This window comes from Lampetra fluviatilis, chromosome 37 (genome assembly GCF_964198595.1).
Source record: "Lampetra fluviatilis chromosome 37, kcLamFluv1.1, whole genome shotgun sequence".
NCBI classification, from domain to species: Eukaryota; Metazoa; Chordata; class Hyperoartia; order Petromyzontiformes; family Petromyzontidae; genus Lampetra; species Lampetra fluviatilis.
This window is the reverse complement of record NC_136311.1, coordinates 1,618,462-1,637,302: the sequence shown is the minus strand read 5'-3', so window position 1 is coordinate 1,637,302 and position 18,841 is coordinate 1,618,462. Positions and strand designations below refer to the sequence as shown.

Genomic DNA, 18,841 nt, shown 5'->3' with positions numbered 1-18,841 from the left:
AGAATGAGAATCTTGTATTAATCCCGGAGGAATCCGATGACTTGTGAAGCTATTCCTCCTCCCCCCTATAGATGTCCCGTTGGGGCGGCTCAGCGACGTTACAACGGCGAACAATACGGCCACACGATCGGAGGGCAAATGAGAGAAAAGGGTAATAATACAAGTCACAAAAGGTAATAAAATAAAATAATTATACAAGTCCGACTTATCAAGCTTGGGCACGGCACGATAAACAACAACAAAATAATCCCACTTAGCACGGTTGGCTACATACGGTGCGAAAGAAGTTCAACACACGGTAGCTAACATAACGCACAATAGTCCCTCAATAAAATGGCACATTCACATTGAATTATCGATACAGAAGTGAGGATCAAAGTTACAAATCACATTTGCAAATGCAGAACTAATCTTCTGTTTCAAGATATTTTTTACAGGAAGATTTACGATGTCAAGGTTTGTCCCATATAGAGTAGGTGCTTAAATCTGCAGGCGATTAATCTCATCTCTGCCCCTCCACGTGGAGCTATATATTGCTACACATTCCATCATCCACACGGCCTTCTTGTAAGGGAGTGGATAATCACAGCAGCATTGGTTCAACACAAGTCAAACTCTAGACCAGTTTCGACATGCAGTGTCTCATCAGCAGTCCGACTTGCTTTAACCATTCTAATTATGGAGCTGAACTGCACCGAATCTCTAAAGCATCAATATATTTGCTTAGCATATTGGCTTGCTGGTCTGGAAAGACAATACTGTAGCTAGATAACAATATTTCTAGAATATTTTAAAATAAAAACATTTATTTCAGACCCAATGCTGCTGCTAGACTAAAAATCATTGCGGAGAAGCATAATGGAGTTCTTCTTATAACGTTGTATTGTGCGGTGCAAAAGAAGTTCAACATAATACAATAATGGTTCATTGTATAATGATGGTTTAACGAAAGGCGCCTTGAATGAAATAAACTTTGGTTGTGTTTGCTCTGATTATAGAGGTGCACACACAACTGAGTACACAGCGTGTCCGTGTGCCATGCACTGCGTGTGGTGTTGACACGGGTGGTAACGAGTCCATTTGGATTCATTATCACAGTTCCATTACGGGGCATCCGAGTATTTTTTGTTTGTTTATGTTTTGGCGAATGGTAGCGGCCTCTAGCACCTGCAAGGGGTCATGTGAAGCGACGTTAAATACACAATAACACGAAGAATATCTGTGTGTGCTGTAAAGGGCCATTATCCGAAACGTCGCCTATTATATATTTTATAAAACCATAGCGTTATTGACGAATGTTTCTTTGTTGCCTTGTTACAAACGAATATATTCCATGCGTTTGTCGTTATGCATTACCATAGAGGTCAATTAATCGTCCACGCATCGTCATCCTCCCTCCTTGTTTATTTTTGTCAATCCACTGCTGGATGAAGGCCTCCCCACGCCCTGTCGTCGTTCATACGGGTTGATGGCCATACTTCACCACCCTGCCACAAGCGCGAAGGGGCCCAGGACCGGTTCAGATACCACTCGCCACCGACGTGAGTCGGGGTCGGGAGTCGAGCTGAGGTGGCCGGGTTCACCGCGCAGTGCGCGGACTACGGAGACACCGCTGCACCCCGCTGGTTTATGTTATATAATACTTAGGGGCCGTCCATAAATGACGTCACGCATTTTTGGACGATTTTTGACCCCCTCCCCCTCGTCACACGGCGTCACAAAAAGTCAGACCCCCCCCCCCAAATATGACGTCAGAAAGCTCTGCCCCCCCCCCCACAAAATAAAACATGCTTCAAATCGCTTTAAACTATTGTCATTGTAGTGCGTATTTAATGTGGCGCTGCACTCTAATGTTGTAGGAAAAAACATTATTTAAATGTATATTTACTTAAGTAGAACGTGTTGTCTATATTTATTTAAAGTTGCGCATTTTGATGTGACGTCACATTTCTAACCCCCCTCCCTCTCGTCACACATCGTCACAAATGTCTGACCCCCCCCCCCATCTAAGTGCGTGACGTCATTTATGGACGGCCCCTTACGAAACATTGGGCATGCAAGATTTACCCACTCTGGAATATACCCTAATCGAACCCCCGCTTTAATCAGGTTACGAAATATTTCGATAGTGTTTGTAGCTATATCAAGTGTAGCTCGTGTACAGTATAGCTTACTGAGATGTCTTGTTCACACCACTGCTGGCAGAAGAGCCTCCATTAGGCAGAGCTCTCGAGAACCCCGCTAGAAGGTACAGTATTTGGCCTACTCTTCCACGATGGCCAGACGTCTTGGAAGAAACAAAGCACAGTACTGTACAGGGTAGTCCATATGTTGTGACCCCCAATTAATTGACCCCAATATTATATTCTTGGTTCTTTCGGTAAAGTCACACCTGATGATGATTGCTTGTGTTGCAGTCGAAACGTCGTGATAATTTTATTGTTTTATATTTTTGTTATTTTATTTTTTCCCTTTTACGTGACTTTACCGAAAAAACCAAGAATATGAATCCCTGCAGTCACGAAAGCTTTAAATCAAAATTTGACCCCAATATTGTTTTATTTTGCATATTCATTAATGTTTTAAATTAACCTTACTTTAAAAAAGAAATCAGTTTCAGATCATTAAACGGGGCTCACAAGACATCTGGACCACCATGTACATGCATGGGAGTTCTCAGATCTCGAAAGCTCAGCATATTTGAGCCTGGGTTTGTCCCTTGTACCGGGTGACCGCTTGGGTTTGCCAAGTGTTGTAGGCTGCGCGGGGCCGCGAGATGGCGAAGGGAGTTGCTGAGTGTCACCCCCTGGCATGCCTGATGGGTTTCCTCCGGTTTGCTCCCCATACGCCGCTTGCTAATGGCATTGAGAGAAGACATGGGGTGGGGGTTGGCTCAGGCGAGGGTAATGATAATAATACCGTACATCGGACGAGACCATTGTGGTCCTCATTTTCTGTCAGCGTGGGAACTGACACAATCTGGAATCCTAACCCAGAATTAATAATAACACCGTGGACCAAATACGAATGATTTCACGCAGTTTCTTGTATACACAGTAGGCGTGTATTGTATACATTAAAGCACATATAGGTTACGCGACGATTCAATCCTTTAGCGCTATGTTCTTTACAAAGGGTGGAATGCGTAATGATACGATCCGCCTATTTTCCTATAATGTATACTGCCCTTTATTTCTATCAACAAAACCCGTCACTTGCGTGTTTAAAATTGTATAACATGTTTGACTTGGCTATTTTAATTTAGAATCCAATCATGCTGTGAATCCAATCAAAATAGAGGCCGCAATGCACATACAGAGCCGGTCCCTATGGAAGGCAGTGGGCGTTTAAATGTCAGGATGGACTCACCCACCTCACGCGCGATGGGGTTTCCTTAAAAGGACGTAAGCATCAGCTGTTAGAATTATTAACCATCATCACGAGCACTGCCATAGCAGTCGTGGTCTACGAGCCATAAGCAGCGTTATACCACGATTTGTAAAATATATATATTAACAAACAGTGTGTATGCAGGAAGCCTTGCGGGGTTGGAACAATGTGTCCGCGGATGAGTTAAACAAGGGACACGTGCGGGGGATGAGCGGTGCGGCTGCTGGACTTGGCGCATTTTTTCTTGCTTGAACCCGACGGTCCAATTCGCGCATAAATAGGCGCTTCCAACCAGCGAGACACGGGGAAAATGGCAGAAGACCGCTGCCACGGTGAGTCGAGTTTGCCAACGTTTCACCCCGAGTTGTGTGGCGTCGTTGCTGCTGGTTCGTGTAAAGGCGAGCTGATGGCCGCATCTGCAGTGGACGTACGTACTCGTGTGTTCTACCGGTGCGGTGCATTTGTATCCTTCGTGCAGGGACATCTTGCAGCAGCCATTTAAAATGTACTTACTGGATGTGCATGCCACACGCTGCGGGAGATGTAATGCATTGGTATATATTTTTTCGAATGTCTATACAGCATTTTTTTAGTTCATATGCTTTTGAACTCATACATCATCAGCTATGATCGCTGCTGGATAAAGGCTCTCACCCAAACCATCGCCATCTCTCGCGATCCTGAGATGAAACATTCCACTTCACGTATTTCATTTCTCCATCTCCCCGGTTGGAGCATCCTCTCGGGGTTCATATACATACACATGAATTATATTAATATTTTCACGTGTGCTATCATGTATGTGTTGTCCAGTGGGAAATTATCCATTGATAAATGTTGTCGTTATATCTTGCCGATATAACATGTTACGTCATTGGGATAATAAAATTGATATTCTAAACATGTACAGTATATGGATATAAAAAACATGCACGCATATACACGGCTGTGTACATTATTAATATACACTCGCTCCACTAACTACAGTTTTTAGACGTATGAACGCACACAATAGCCTCTCTTTCGCTCGTCACACGTACTAGCCTGTACACAATCAGCGTAACCCAATGTCACTCCAAACGCAATTATCAAAAACAACACCGCATTGCAGCGTGTTTGAACCAATGGCTGTTTCAACTATACCCTTCGTGCAATGAATATATAGATCATGCTGCTAAACAAGATTTTTGTTCCTTCTCCAAAGAATTTTTATTTATTAAACATTCAAAAGTACAGCACACTCCCAAGAGCACAAGTGGAGAAAGACGCAAACACAAAACATTGCATTCACACAAATTGTGTCCGTGTGACAATGTAATACACAGAGGTGGGCGAGTGTACGAGTAGGTTGCTGAAGGGGCGAAAGGGTCCATTGTCAGAATTGTCTGCTAATAGACGGTATGAATACAATGAGCGAGTTGATAACATATCATTATCCATGACATTTAACATTTTGACATAAGGGGCCGTCCATAAATGACGTCACGCGATTTTGGACGATTTTTGACCCCCCCCCCCCGTCGTCACACGGCGTCACAAAAAGTCAGACCCCCCCCCCTCAAATATGACGTCACAAAACTCTGCCCCCCCTCTAAAACCATATTTCCATTTTGAAAATAAAACATACTTCAAATCGCTTTAAACTATTGTCATTGTAGTGCGTATTTAATGTGGCGCTGCACTCTGATGTTGTAGGAGTGTTGTTATAACAATTAGTGTTATAACAATTCTATATTTATTTAAAGTTGCACATTTTTTATCTGGAACCCATGGGTCCCTCCATAAGGTTCAATTATTTATTATTATCTATTTCACCTATTACCTAATCGGGGAAAGGGGAGAAATATGGGGATGAGGAGTTGATGGAGGCTGCAAACCGTACATGGAAGTCGGTCTTTGATCCCTTAAGAGGGGATTCTCAGGTAAGGCTCCTTCTATACCTTGACAAACATCCATCCCTCTTAGTTTAACACAAAGATGCACTAAGGGGGCGTCCATAAATGACGTCACGCACCTGGGGGAGGGGGTGGTCAGACAGTTGTGACGATGTGACGAGGGGGGGGGGGTTTGAGAAATGTGACGTCACATCAAAATGCGCAACTTTAAATAAATATAGAATTGTGAAAACAATTGGTATAACAACACTCCTACAACATGAGAGTGCAGCGCCACATTAAATACGCACTACGATGTTTTATTTTCAAAATGGAAATATGGTTTGGGGGGGGCAGAGCTTTGTGACGTCATATTTGAGGGGGGGGGGTCTGACTTTTTGTGACGCCGTGTGACAAGGGAGGGGGGGTCAAACATCGTCCAAAATCACGTGACGTCATTTATGGACGGCCCCTAAGGCGGCCTGCACGGCCAACAAAGCTCCACATGATTACATGATGCGGTGTTTGCATTTCCTTTCACAAGACTGTTAGGTCATCTGTAACCCAACGCCGGTATGGGTGTTGGCGGGTAGGGGTAGTGATTGTGGGGAAATTGAGGTGGCGCCCACTGCACAGGGCTGGGCCATAAGACATTTTCGCCTCCCTCTATCCACCATCATATATCTGTATATCTTTATATGATCTGCCTTTGAGTACCTTACGATTTATCTCTTATCATCTTCCTATGGTGCAGTGGGGGTTATATATGACGTGAAAATATGAATTACATAAATGCCTAACCGCCGTGCTTTTTGTCCTGCCGAAGCCTACTTTCATATATAGTCCAAGGGCCCAGACCTAAAAAAAATCACTTATTGGAACCAGCTGAGGTTGCAAAGTCTAGTCATGTTTTTTGTAATCCTCCATCTGTGTGTGGGACATATTCTGATATGATCACCTTTGCGGAGTGGCAGCTTAGTTGCAGTTACCACGACTTGCAAACACCCATAGCCTGTGACAGGCGTCCGGAACGATGCAATGGGCATTATTACTGACAAACTACCTCGACCTAAGCCAGTTAGGTCACAAGCTGGTCTTTGTTGGTTTAAATGCACAATGAAAACACAGGATAATAAGGAAAACCACAGTGAGGTAAGGAACTACTTGAATATTATAAACATTGACATTCGCATATACTTAGTCAATGATACATGTAATCCCATATATATCGTTAGTGATGGGTATATGTGAAGGTTACATTATTGTTATCAAGCTCTGTGTGTACTTAGATGGTGTTAACAAGGGTAACCAAGTCCAGAATGACCACACTGTGCATCAATTTATACTACTACCACCACAGTAATACCATCAGAATCACCACCCTGTGTCACTCATCAAACTGCTCGTCTATCTCGTCATCTGACTCCCCGAGTTCAAAGTCAGGTTCTGGATCATCCTGCAGTTTTTGGTTACTGCAGGTCTGTAACCTGCACATGTCTGTGCATGTCAGTCCATTTGACAGGCACGTGCAGCTTGGCATTTTGCATGAACGCACACACTTGCATGCTAGCAGTTCCAAGACCACATCTGGTGCGGGTGGGGAGCGCATCCAGTAAATGGCCAGCGTGCCATCATCGTCTGTCCATCCATACTCAGTAGGGCTTGGCACCACAGGGTTAGACTGCAGACAGCACTTCCAGATTGCTGCCTGATAGTTGACTCGTTGAACACGCATGAAGAGGCAGTCTCTACATGGTGGCAGCTGGCTGGACTCGACTTCTCCCCTTTTGGTGCAGAAGAGCTGGTAGCGCAGTTCGTTCACCTCACCCTCACCAGTGCTGCGATTAGCAACATACATGCGACAGGTGAACTGCTCAATTTTCTGGAACAGTTCATCACTCACATTCCATGACTACCCCTGTCGACTAAAAGTCTCTTGGCAGGAAGTGTCCTCTCTCACCATCTTCAGGGCATTCAGCTTCCCTCTGCTGGCGAATGCACTGACAGTGTCGCAGCCTGTGAAGGCGTGCAAGCCAATTAGGCTGTCACAGATGCTGCCTCCAAGTGACCTTGCCAGATTGCTGATATCGACAAACCGTGTGCGGTTCTGTGTCCCACACTTCTGGTAGACGGGACAGGTGATGTCCTTCTGGAAGCCAAGACAAAGCACCATGACATCAGTGTCCTCAGCTGTGATGATAACTGCCTTTGAGCCCACATTTGCTACATGCAATGCATGCAGGAGCAGACGGGTGTCAACTTCTTCATGCGTGGAGTGCAGCTCTGCTACTTTCTCACACTCATCTTCTGTCAACTTGTAGCAGGTTTCCTCACAAGTCATGTACAACACCTTGCCATGCAGCATCTCTATGTATCGTGGGAATTACCACTCTTCCACCAGAAACTTGATGAGACTGGTCTTGTTGGAGCGACTGCACAGGAATTTTCTCCACTGCTGGACGTGGCACCCCCCTGCAAGATTCTTGTACTGGAGAGTGGTGTCTGCACCCCGGTTCAGTCGTTCAGCATCTTTGATCGAAGTCTGTCGGTAGACATCAAAAACATCAGTCCTCTCACTCTGTGCCCCCTCGTGGAGGACCTGGGTCAAGGCTGACTCTGCTACCTGTGCAAAGGTTTTGTTGTTGCCATTCATTTTTTGGACCAGGCTCATCCCATCAATGATGGAAGTAGATGGGGCTGGGATGTCTTCTGCAGGAGACACATTTTTTTCAAGCTCTCTGGCAAGTGCAGCCTTGTTTGTTTTTCGTAGGGACCCATCAGCATGTGCCAGTGCCCATGGCAGTGGGCCCAGTGGGTGGGCAAGGACATCGTTCATATTCACCTTCCTGCTTTCAGCCACCAGGATCATGTGGCTGAACAGGTTTCTATCTGCCTTCAGAACCACATCCTGTGCTTTCTTTCCATGTGCTGTTTTTGTGCTGACATTGGAGAATGTCTTCAGACTTTGTTTGGTCATCTTGTGGTATTTCACAGATGGTGGGTCCTCAACTAACCTTGTTTGCTTCAATACCTGGTAGGCCTCTTCTCCTATCTCAAGAGGTCTCAAGAGATCCCTGGTAACATCAGGTGAAGCCATGGTACCAGTGGAGAGGCTAACCAGATCTGTCTCATCAGGGGATAGGGGATTGATCCAGTTATTCTCCATAAGGTCAATGAGAGACTGGACATCTGCTTCATCTCTCTTGATCCTTGGACCCTGTACATCTGGATGGGACAGTTTGGACTTGCCTTGACCTATCAAGTCTCTCAGCTGTCTGAGGTACATGCTTCTGTACTCAGCTGTTAGGTAAAATTTGGTCACGGCTCCTTGCTTGAAGCCGAATCCCTTTGTCCCTCCAGCTGTCTGGGTGTCTTTTTTCACTGTTTCTTCTGTAGCGTGGTCAACAGGGATTCGGCCAAAGGGATTGGTGGAGCCCAGTTGAACTGAAAAGCCTCCTTCATCTTAACTAATCTTAACTAAATGAAGGGGAGGTACTGCAGGTGAATAGGCAAAAAAAAATAATATCCTTTTATCAGAATTAAAAATTACCAGATGAATATACACAAAAATATAAGCTTTTTTGTATTGTGACTTTCCCCCCATTCATTTATGCATATTTTCGTGTTATCTCATTAAATATGCAAAAATTTACATATTATGTAAAACACAATATTGACTTAGTAGATGAAGCCGTAACTTTTTGGTTTGTTTTAATGTGATCAATAACTAATTGGTTGGTACTCTACAGAGGCTTTTGTCATATTATTCTTTCAGTTAATTATGTAAAAATATATTTGACATATATAATACCACATAAAATGACAAAAGATATCAAAAAATCCTTCTGAACATTTCTAGCTATTCGAAGTAGGAAGCAGTATGTAGAATTATGTGGCTTTACCTTTTATGAAACATGAGTTGTCACACTCGGCATGCAAAATGTCATTTTGAGAAAATCGCAATACCAGTTCTGGCACTGTGATGCCAGTAGCAATGAGACTTGAGAGTTCTACTTGTGTGTTCCCCCTCTTAATGCCATGACAGCAAAGTAAATAGCCATATATGACGAAGCTAGACGTCTGCTCCAGAGAATAAGCTTGTCAATGATATGCAATTCACGTAGGTTATTTCTTAGAATGCGGAGACAAATGACTAATTTAAGGCTTTGTTTACTTGGCGAAGTGTGTATAAAATCGTAAAAACAAACTTAGAAAATATAAAGTTAGTTTTTATGATTTTAATAATTAATTATTACCAATAACAAATTGTGTGCATGTTATGAAAGTTTACAATTTATAGAAGCAAACTATTAAACATATATAAAAATTGACAAACTTAACAATAATCTTAACAGGTACATTAATACATTGAGGGTAAAGTTACCACTTTAGATATCTTTACTGAATAGAAATAATACAGAACCATCAGTACTTGCCTCACCTGCCACTAAGTGATCATGAACAAACAAGCTGCTAGAAACAGAAGGGAAACAGCGCCAATATATTCCAGACTTCACTAAGTCACTGAAATTGAAGAACAAGCGTAAATAAATGCTATATATATGAAATACATGCCTTGGGGAAAAACATCCATTTTGTAAATTATTTATTGTCTTAACAGCAGAGGTGTTGGAATGTTTTATTTGTAACGTCCGGGCAAATAGGCGTGATTGGGATAGGTGCAAAAACAGGTGTACTGCGAGAAAAATTCAACAGCTGCTCATTTGGAAAGGTTATCATGTCTTGACTTCTGTTGGTGTAACAAACAAAATGGCACCTTTGAAGTTTTGCCACCTTGGGTGGTACCGATAACTGGTCTGGCCCAAGGACTAATACAAGTATGTTATCAGTCAACGTTTTTAATTTGCATTCACTGAATCGTGTGTCCATTTTCTGGCTCTCAAACTCCAAGCATGCACCTTTTAAAACACATCTTTGGTTCCAGCTTATTTACCATTGTCTTTGTTTCTGATCCGTGTCGATCTCTCCAGTGCTGCTGAGGTGGTCCACTTTACTCCAGTGACCCGGGTGCTGCCGCGGGGTACACTTTCTGCCCATCCTCCCCCCCCACTTCTGTCTCCCCCCCTACTGCCGAGGCCTATACAACCTCGTGCCACGGCAGATCTCTCGCCTACTTCAGCAGTTTTTTCTTGCTGTGGTTGTCCCACCTGATGACGATTGCTTGTGTTGCGATCGAAACGTCGTGATCTATTATTGTTCTACCTACGTGACTTTACCGAAAGAACCAAAGCGTATGGTATCATGCTCTTTATTCAGTTTACCATTATGTACTTGGAGCGGTAAAAAAATGTACAACATAATAAATAACAACTATTGTATTTAGATGTTATACGGAAGTAAACGCCTGTCTTCTATCTAGCTGGGTGAAACTGTAGTTCTGGTGCTTGACTCACTCTTGTAAGCCTGAGTTAATTTCCTGCTCTTGGATAAGAAGTCAACAGTGAATGTACGCCTTTTGGCGTCATCTGGTCCAAGACCAATGGAGACTAGGCTCTAAGAAAAGCTGTCTCGGGTGTGGACCAATCAACTTCATGGACAGTGCATATTATCATCAGAGTTGTGTCTTTTTGTTTGCATTTTGACTGCTTGTGTTGTGGTTATTCCAAACATGATGCCTTGTATAAAGGTGTCAGTTTTTGTACCAGTTGCAAGGGTAAAAACCTACTACTACAGTGAATGTCCCCTTGGACGTAGACTTGGGCCCCACCAATACTGGTTCAGGCCCACCAATGGAGGTAAATGTCACGCATTTCTGGGTTGAACAGGAAGACAGAAAAGCATCTCAGTACTCTACCCAATGGCATGTCCTCGTTTCAAACTCCTTTTTCCCCATCACATTCTTCTGCGTCTTTACTTCATCTGTACACCTCCACCACCTTCAAATATGTCAAGCAGCATCTTTCTCTTTCTGCCTCTGTACGTCTCCCATGCGTTTTCGTGTTGTACTGCGTAATGTTCAGAATGCCCGACGTTTCACTCAACGTGCAGGGAGCCAATTCATGAACCTGTATTGAGCTGAGGGACTGAGCTCCTGAAGAAGTTCTCAGCACATGAATAGAAATGCCAGATATGCCAAACAACACAAAACACAACCTGAAAACAGGAGTGTTCTAATTGGTTTCCTCTCCAACTGAACCTGATGAAAAACTGAATTACTCTTCCTCATTAAACTAAAGAACCTGTAACAAAACCTTGCACACATTCATGATTTCCTCACGGGTGACTCTGTGTAGATGTCCTGGAGCCCTGGGAGCCAGCGGCCAGGGCTCGGCTGGAGCGAGCCAAGGAAGCTCTCCAGGCCGAGCAGCACGCGCACAGCCAGAGGCTCGGCCTCCTGCACTCGGAGATAGCACAGCTGCAACGTCACTGCGCTGGTACTGGGGGCACCCCACCGCCGTTCACTTCTCCACAGTGATAGTCGCTAAATGCTGGGAGAAACAGGGGCTGGATCTGTATAAAATCCTGCAAATCCAGGAAATCGTGATAACATTCGGTATCGTGATTTCAGTTGGCAAAGTTTAGTGTCACAATAAATGTCACCATGGAAATTTCTAGGCATGTTAATATCCTCTTATGGCTGATGATGTTTCCAATACGAGTTTCCACCCTAAACGCATAATTCCTTGGTGCTCTTTGCTGCGGTGGCATCTTCAAGTGTATAAAATGTATCAATAATTTATGTAAGTCGCTGCTGTAAGAATGTGCATGTGTAGTATATTTCATTGCTAACATTATAATTGGGTCATGGGGAAAGCAGAGGGCAAAGGGGAATTAAATAATCAAAACATGACATGTAGGTGTATTGCATATTGTACCTATCATAAATGTATGAACGTAGGATATTAGCCAACTGTGAATAGATTGATTGGTAATGATGGTGAGATTGATAATCACTTAAGTGTTTTTGGTTTAAACTGTTGCAGATTTGACTTTTGAAGTTGTGATGAAGACAGCCCCCAGTGAAGGTGAGATCATTTTTTTCACATCTTCAATAGGAAAGAACATCCGTGCAAAGAGCTTCAGAGCTCATCGGACTCCTCCAGCGTAAATAAATATGATTCTGTGTAAAGTGCTTCAACAAAGGTGACCTTCAAATCAAGGGGAGGCAATCAATAAATCCACCCACACTTCCAGTCTGCTGATAGGCATTTAGACTACAAATGACTCCACTTTAACGCAATGCAGACTTTACGATCTAATGTTGTACTACAGTCTGCAGCACATGATATTGCGGAGGACGAGAATGGTGATGGAGTGGCAGCCAGGGGAAGGACCGCATCCGAGAGGACGACTAACTTTGGAGATAGTGACGAGATTAATTCGTGTGCTGGAGACGAATGGATTGTCGCATCGAGGAACCAGTAAGAGATAAAAGAACATAGCTGACCATTATTAATAAAATCGTGGTGCAGCAGTGGCAAGTGGTTAGCGTACTGCAATGTGGGGAATCCTCAGCCATGGCTCATGTAAATTGAATATCTGAACGAATCCCACGCAACCCCATCATCAACCTGAATTGACCAGCATCACGAAATATGGTAAAATAACCACCATTGTCTGAAAGTGTGGGGTGGCCCTCATCCATTATTATTGATGAAATCGCCTCAAACATGTTGCAAATACAATAAAATAGTGAATGAACTCGAACTTTTGAAACATGTTTATTACAATATATGCTTAACAAATTGTCAACAGTGTTTCTTAACAATACCAAACCTCAAACAGCATAAACAAAAACAAAAGACGGTGTAGAACAGGTAAATGATTCACAACTTGCAACAAACGTACTCCAGTAAAGCTGTGTTTGATTAGGGTTGGCTAATTTTTATCAAGTGTGGCCCTTCCTGGAATAAAAGTGCCTTTTTCATAAACCCTGTTCAGGAGTGGTGTAGGAATCTAGAATTAATTGTAATAATAGTTATGTAACTTTATAGTAATCAAGTTTTAAATTTCCAGTAGTAGCTGCCGGAAAAAAATAAATGTAGGTCAACAGTGACAAATACAGATAAATACTGGGTCAATGGAATGGACATAAATTCACCAACTACAAGAAAAAACTACAAATTTTTTTGTGTGCTTGTGTCACATCACACAGGAGAGCTCTGGAGCAAAGATGAAAAGAGTGTGGATGAGGCACTGGAGAGGAGTGTTTGGGAGCTGGAGGCTCAGCTCAGAAATAAAGAACAAGAGAAGCAGGAGCTCACCGAGCAGATCGACCAAACGCTGGTAGTCATAGCGGCGCTGGAGGGCGGCATGAGGGGCCAGGAGCGCGAGTATCTGGAGGAGATAAAGCAGAAGAGCCACAGGATGCACGTCATGGCTCACGAATTGGAGCAACAGCGCAGCACCATAGCCCACCTAACGACCCAGCTGCATCACGTCAGGGGCAGGCTCTCCAGCGGCAAGGGCTACCCCCCGCCCAAGGTGGACAGCGCGACAGGTCGGGGAGCTTCGCCCGCGACTGTACGAGGGCCTCCCGTCGGGAAGGACCATGGCGACCGGCGGCAAAGCAGCATCGTGAGGCAGTCGTACGTGTCGCCCAAGTACAGCGTGCGCAGCGCGGCTGTACGCTCTATGAGTCTCGACAGCCTCACGGATATGCCCGACCCTGGACTCTTCCTCAGCCCTGTGCTGGACTCCTGGGTGTCCCCCAGGGTGGTGGGCAACCCCTGCCTCTACCTGTACGACATGCCTGACCCCTCCGCCTTCCTGCCGTGCCAGGACACAGGCATTCACGGCTGCGGTAGCCAAATGCCACGAGAGCTTGTGCTCAATGATAAAGACTGCAACAATGCGGTTCGTCTTCCCCAGACAGGGCTGGACGATGCTCAAAGCCAAACAGCAGGACTCGTTCGGCTATCTCAGACGTTACCAAACGTACCAACACCTAAAGTGACCTGTTTGAAGCAGGGCAAGAAGACAAAGGCTTTATGACCACAATCTACACTTTAATAGTATTAACATTTTAACTGTAACAAATGGATGTAGTGAAGCATTGTTTTTTTACAGTTAAATATCATTTCATGAATAGTTAAAGAAAACTGGTGGGAAAAAGTGGAAACCATCCCTTGTAGACATAGATGTGTGAAGAGTAATTATTGATTACGGTAAAATATTTTTCCCACTGGTTACACGTGCATTTGCTTACAGTTACACAGAGACAATCTCATTGGCAGTGCTAACAAAATACTAGCCAAGTCAGAACATGGTATTTTAATATTATATATTGGGCATAGGCACATGCACATATATCTATCAACTGAATGCCCTCAAATTACAAAACAACAGCAAACGTGCACTGCTAAGTGCTGAATTTACAAATCAATAATTGAAATCTTTTTCCCGTAAAACCTTACTGAGTCTTCAAGACTCTTAATAAGGTCCTGTATGCAATGTTAGCCCAATTTATTAGAACTGATGGTGACTTCCAGAAATAATTGAGGGCATTTATATAAGACACAACATAATAATGCCCTAAATTTACCCCGGTAAGACTCAAGAGATTGTCAGGAGGGGGCTATACTGGGATGTTTGGCCAATTCCATTCATGAATGTTTGGCTTCATGCGAGTGGAAATTGAACTACCCAAAGAAAACCTACGCATATGAGGAGGTAAAACTTGAAGTTCTATACAGATTCAAGAATCAGTTGCTCTCCTGCCATTTTATGGCTACTTTGCATCACGAACAAAGTATTCACAAATACAACAGTCATGGCACTGAGCCTGGACAGTGGCATTTAGTGGGGATCTTTGTTCGTGGGGATCTATGTTGCTAACAGCAAGATCTTCTTTACTGAAGGCTTGGCTAGCCAAAGTAATTAAGATTTGTATTTTTCTCACAGCGGCAGAAAAAATATACTCGCTGGGTTTTTTTTCCATAATAAACTTTGCTGAACACTGTAGACTTTTTGTGGACACGTTTTAACGATTATTGGAGATCGGGAATAGAACGTTAGTGTTCATAGGCAAGCAGCAGATGTGCGGTGCCTGATGGTTGGCTATGCCCACGATACCGTGGAACGTTAAGAATGCATTAGCAACTGGGTTTTTACACAACAACCATAAGCACATAATGTAATACATGGCTTGGTAAATGTAATACCATAGTTCGTTTCTGCAGCTGTGATTGTTACACACACATGTAAACATTTATAATGGGCTTGTATACAATATGAAATGTTTTCGATGTAAAAAAATAACGAAGATGAATATGTACTATCTGACAGTAAGCTATAATTCTCAGCATGCAAGCTATTCTTCTCATACTGCTGGTGTAGATTTTCACATCTTCTCTTTGCGCAAATCTTTTTTCAGACCTTTCCCACTGGTTTTCTTCGCTCCATTTACCTCCCTACCATCATCCCCCTTCGCTCTACCTCTCACTTATTGATCACGCTTCACGTGCATAGAAAAGTGAATTTGTTTTCTAGCAGTGGATATCCGCACTTAAATATTCACATCTCCACAAGGAGGCCTGGAATAGACCATAGGGGTGGAGGGGGGCTGATTCCCCTCTACTTGGTAGGGGACAAACAAAAGACTTAGCCACCTCGACTAAATTTTTCTCTGGTTAAGGAATACTGTAGTTGCCAATTGGCTACCTTTAACAGTAAATGGTCCATATAAACGCATTAATTTACTGTTAAAAGAACATCTAAAGTGTTAAAAATATAATGTGCTATACATAACTTATGTTAACAGTATCACTCATTGGAGAGACACTGTGGCTGAGGGATGGTGTACAATATAATCTGAGGCAGAACGTGTCTCCTGTCTGTGCTCAGCTCTCTTCTGCAACCAGACTACAGGAATATGAATTTAAATAGCGTTTCAATGCAAGAGCATCTAAACAGAGTACTATACGACAACCATATTAACGTACGCAGTTCAAACTAAATATTAAGTATATTATAACAAAAATGCAAACCTAATTTTAAAATATATTGGCTATATAAATCCCCATTTGGTGGTAGTGTATCATGTGTGTATAACGTTTGAGATGTAGTTTGCATTTAGGCACTAAATACATTCAAATTGTAATTGGAGCTACTCTGTCTTCACCCCTCCGCTACAGCACCTTTATGAAGCAGATGCTGACTTTTTTTTCCCTTTCTTCCATCATGGTTTCGCCCAACTCCCCTGTCTCTCCCCCATCCCCCCATTTGCTCCACCATTTAGCACCCCCCCCCCCACACACTTGCGAAGGCTGTAGCACTGCCAATGGCATAAAGGACAGTACAGTATTTATTCGAATCTAAAAATACATGACCACAGCAGACATAAGACAGCAGCCCCTCACCCCAACCCACGAAGATGGGTCTCCATGACCTCACGGGGCCTACGCCCTTGCACTGGCTTGGAAGAAACTACAGCTCCGCGCTGCACCATGGCACGTATCTCGTATGCGATGTAGGCAAGATTATTCAAGGTTGGGCCGAGCTGCACTGTGCATTAGTGCCTTTTACAAGAGGAATGACGTTTCTGTAGCCAGACATGCTGGTCTGTGTGCTTGTGATCTAGGACATGAATCTTGACATGCGTGCATGTGCGCTGAATATTCTACACACATCAACATCATCGTCGTCATCTTTAGCCATGTGCATGGCGCCAAGTCAAAGAAATATTTAAGATTGACTCCAGCTTACTTTGTTGACAAGATGTGACAGGGAGTTTCTTTAATTGACATTGAGGTAAATGTCCTAACATGAAATGCAAGGCAATTTATTAGAATGAAATATAAAGCATCCTGATGGATTGTGCTATTTATCATATACATTACATGCCTAATTATAGTCTAAGTGAGCATAGTGTTTAACATATATGCATGTGTGCAAGTCTTAGCTCATTGTTTGAATTGTTAAGTGTTTTTAAAGTTTATTTACCAATGTGTTTCTTATTGCTGTAGATAAATAGTAATGTGATTGTCTTTGCCTCAAGGACAAATTCATCTGGCACTGTGTATGGCTGATGCTCCTCGGGTTGGTTAGTGGACAAAGAATACAATCAGTACAACCTGAATAAACGATATTTTCCAAGGAATGTTCCGGTAAGAAAAAGGTAACCAAAAAACCCTGCTAAATGCAAAGTTGTATCAATAACTTTAAAAAAAAATCATCAGTATTTCTATTTCATGGGCACTTTAAATTGATTTGGTAGATCTGCCTCAAATGTTAGAGCTTCCCAAAGTATAGCAACAAGTTGATAATATGTAATTATTATTTTGACTGTTTTAACCCATAAATTTAAATAAATTACATTTCTTATTGCACTTGCTATGCGGAACATTATAGCATATGGCTCACTATGCAAAGAGATTAAATAAAATTCATATTACTCATGTTTTGTCAGATTTTATGTTTGCACAACATTGCACAAACATTTGGTCTACTTTTCCCAGAAATGTAACTTTCCGAAATGCATGGTTCGTTCGTTCGTTCCTCAGTCCGCTTGTCCTGATGAGGGTCGTGGAGGCAGCATGTTGAGTCGGATGGTCCAGACCTCCCTTTCCCTGGTGACAGACTCTAGCTCTTTCTGGGTAATTCCCAGGCGTTCCCAAGCCAGATGAGCGACATAGTCCCGCCAGCATGTCCTGGGCTGGCCCCGGAGTTTATGCCCAATGGGACGTGCCCGGTAGAGTTCCAGGGGGAGTCTATCAGGGGGGCATCTTTACCATCTACCTGAACCATCTCAACTGGCTCCTCTCGATCCAGAGGAGCAACCGCTCGACTTTGAGGCTCTCCCGGATTACTGAGTTCCTCACCCGATCACGGAGAGTGAGCCCCTTGTACCGACGATCTCATCCTTTCGGTCATTACCCAAAGCTCATGACCATGGGTGAGGGTGGGAATGTAGATCGACCTGTCACCGAGAACTTTGTTCATGAACTCAGCTCCCACTTCACTACCACGCAATGGTGCAGTGCCCGCAACACTACGGACGCCGCACCGATCTGCCAGCCGATCTCCCGCTCCCACTTACCATCACTCGCGAAAGAGACACCGGGGTACTTAAACTCCTCCACTAAGGGCAGCTATTCCCCTAACACCTGGAGAGAACAATTCACCGTCTCCTGGAAGTGAACCATGACCTCAGATTTGGAGGTGCTGATCTTCATCCCAGCCTCTTCACACCCGGCATCAAACCATTCTAGTTAATGCTAGAGATCACAGACTGACGAGGACGTCATCTGCAAAAAGCAGCGACACCACCTCCATGGCCCTGTAATGGATACTCTCCATACCTCGGCTGCGCCTTGATATCCTATCCATGAAAATCACAAACAATTGGAGACAAGACGCACCCGTGGTGGAATTCAACACCCACAGTGAACGACTTTGGTTTAACACCAAGAATACGGACACAGCTCTCACTCCGGGAATAAAGGGACCGGCACGGGTACATCATACTCCCGCAGCACCTCCAACAAGCCATTGCGGGGAACACGGTCACATGCTTTCTACAAGTCTACGAAGCAGAGGTAGATTGGAGAAGCATACTCCCATGACCCCTCATATCTGTGAGAGGGAAAAGTGCTGGTCCATTGTTCCATGATCAT

General features: G+C 43.6%; 1 protein-coding gene across 1 annotated transcript; it reads left to right on the top strand.

Moving 5' to 3' along the window:
* The first annotated feature begins 3,420 nt into the window (after nucleotides 1–3,420).
* Nucleotides 3,421–17,605, top strand: LOC144945202 (coiled-coil domain-containing 92B-like). Its single transcript, XM_078873511.1, has 4 exons — nucleotides 3,421–3,722; nucleotides 11,519–11,659; nucleotides 12,209–12,250; nucleotides 13,381–17,605. The coding sequence occupies exons 1-4, from the start codon at nucleotides 3,701–3,703 to the stop codon at nucleotides 14,217–14,219; spliced, it is 1,044 nt and encodes a 347-aa protein (XP_078729637.1). The 5' UTR covers nucleotides 3,421–3,700; the 3' UTR covers nucleotides 14,220–17,605.
* Nucleotides 17,606–18,841: the final 1,236 nt, after the last annotated feature.

What these genes read in the sequence shown, in the direction of transcription:
- LOC144945202 (XM_078873511.1), top strand. Translation starts at nt 3,701, where the DNA reads ATGGCAGAAGACCGCTGCCACG. An exon ending in GGCAGAAGACCGCTGCCACG is followed by an intron (nt 3,723 to 11,518) that starts GTGAGTCGAGTT and finishes GACTCTGTGTAG; the next exon opens with ATGTCCTGGAGCCCTGGGAG. An exon ending in GCTGCAACGTCACTGCGCTG is followed by an intron (nt 11,660 to 12,208) that starts GTACTGGGGGCA and finishes AAACTGTTGCAG; the next exon opens with ATTTGACTTTTGAAGTTGTG.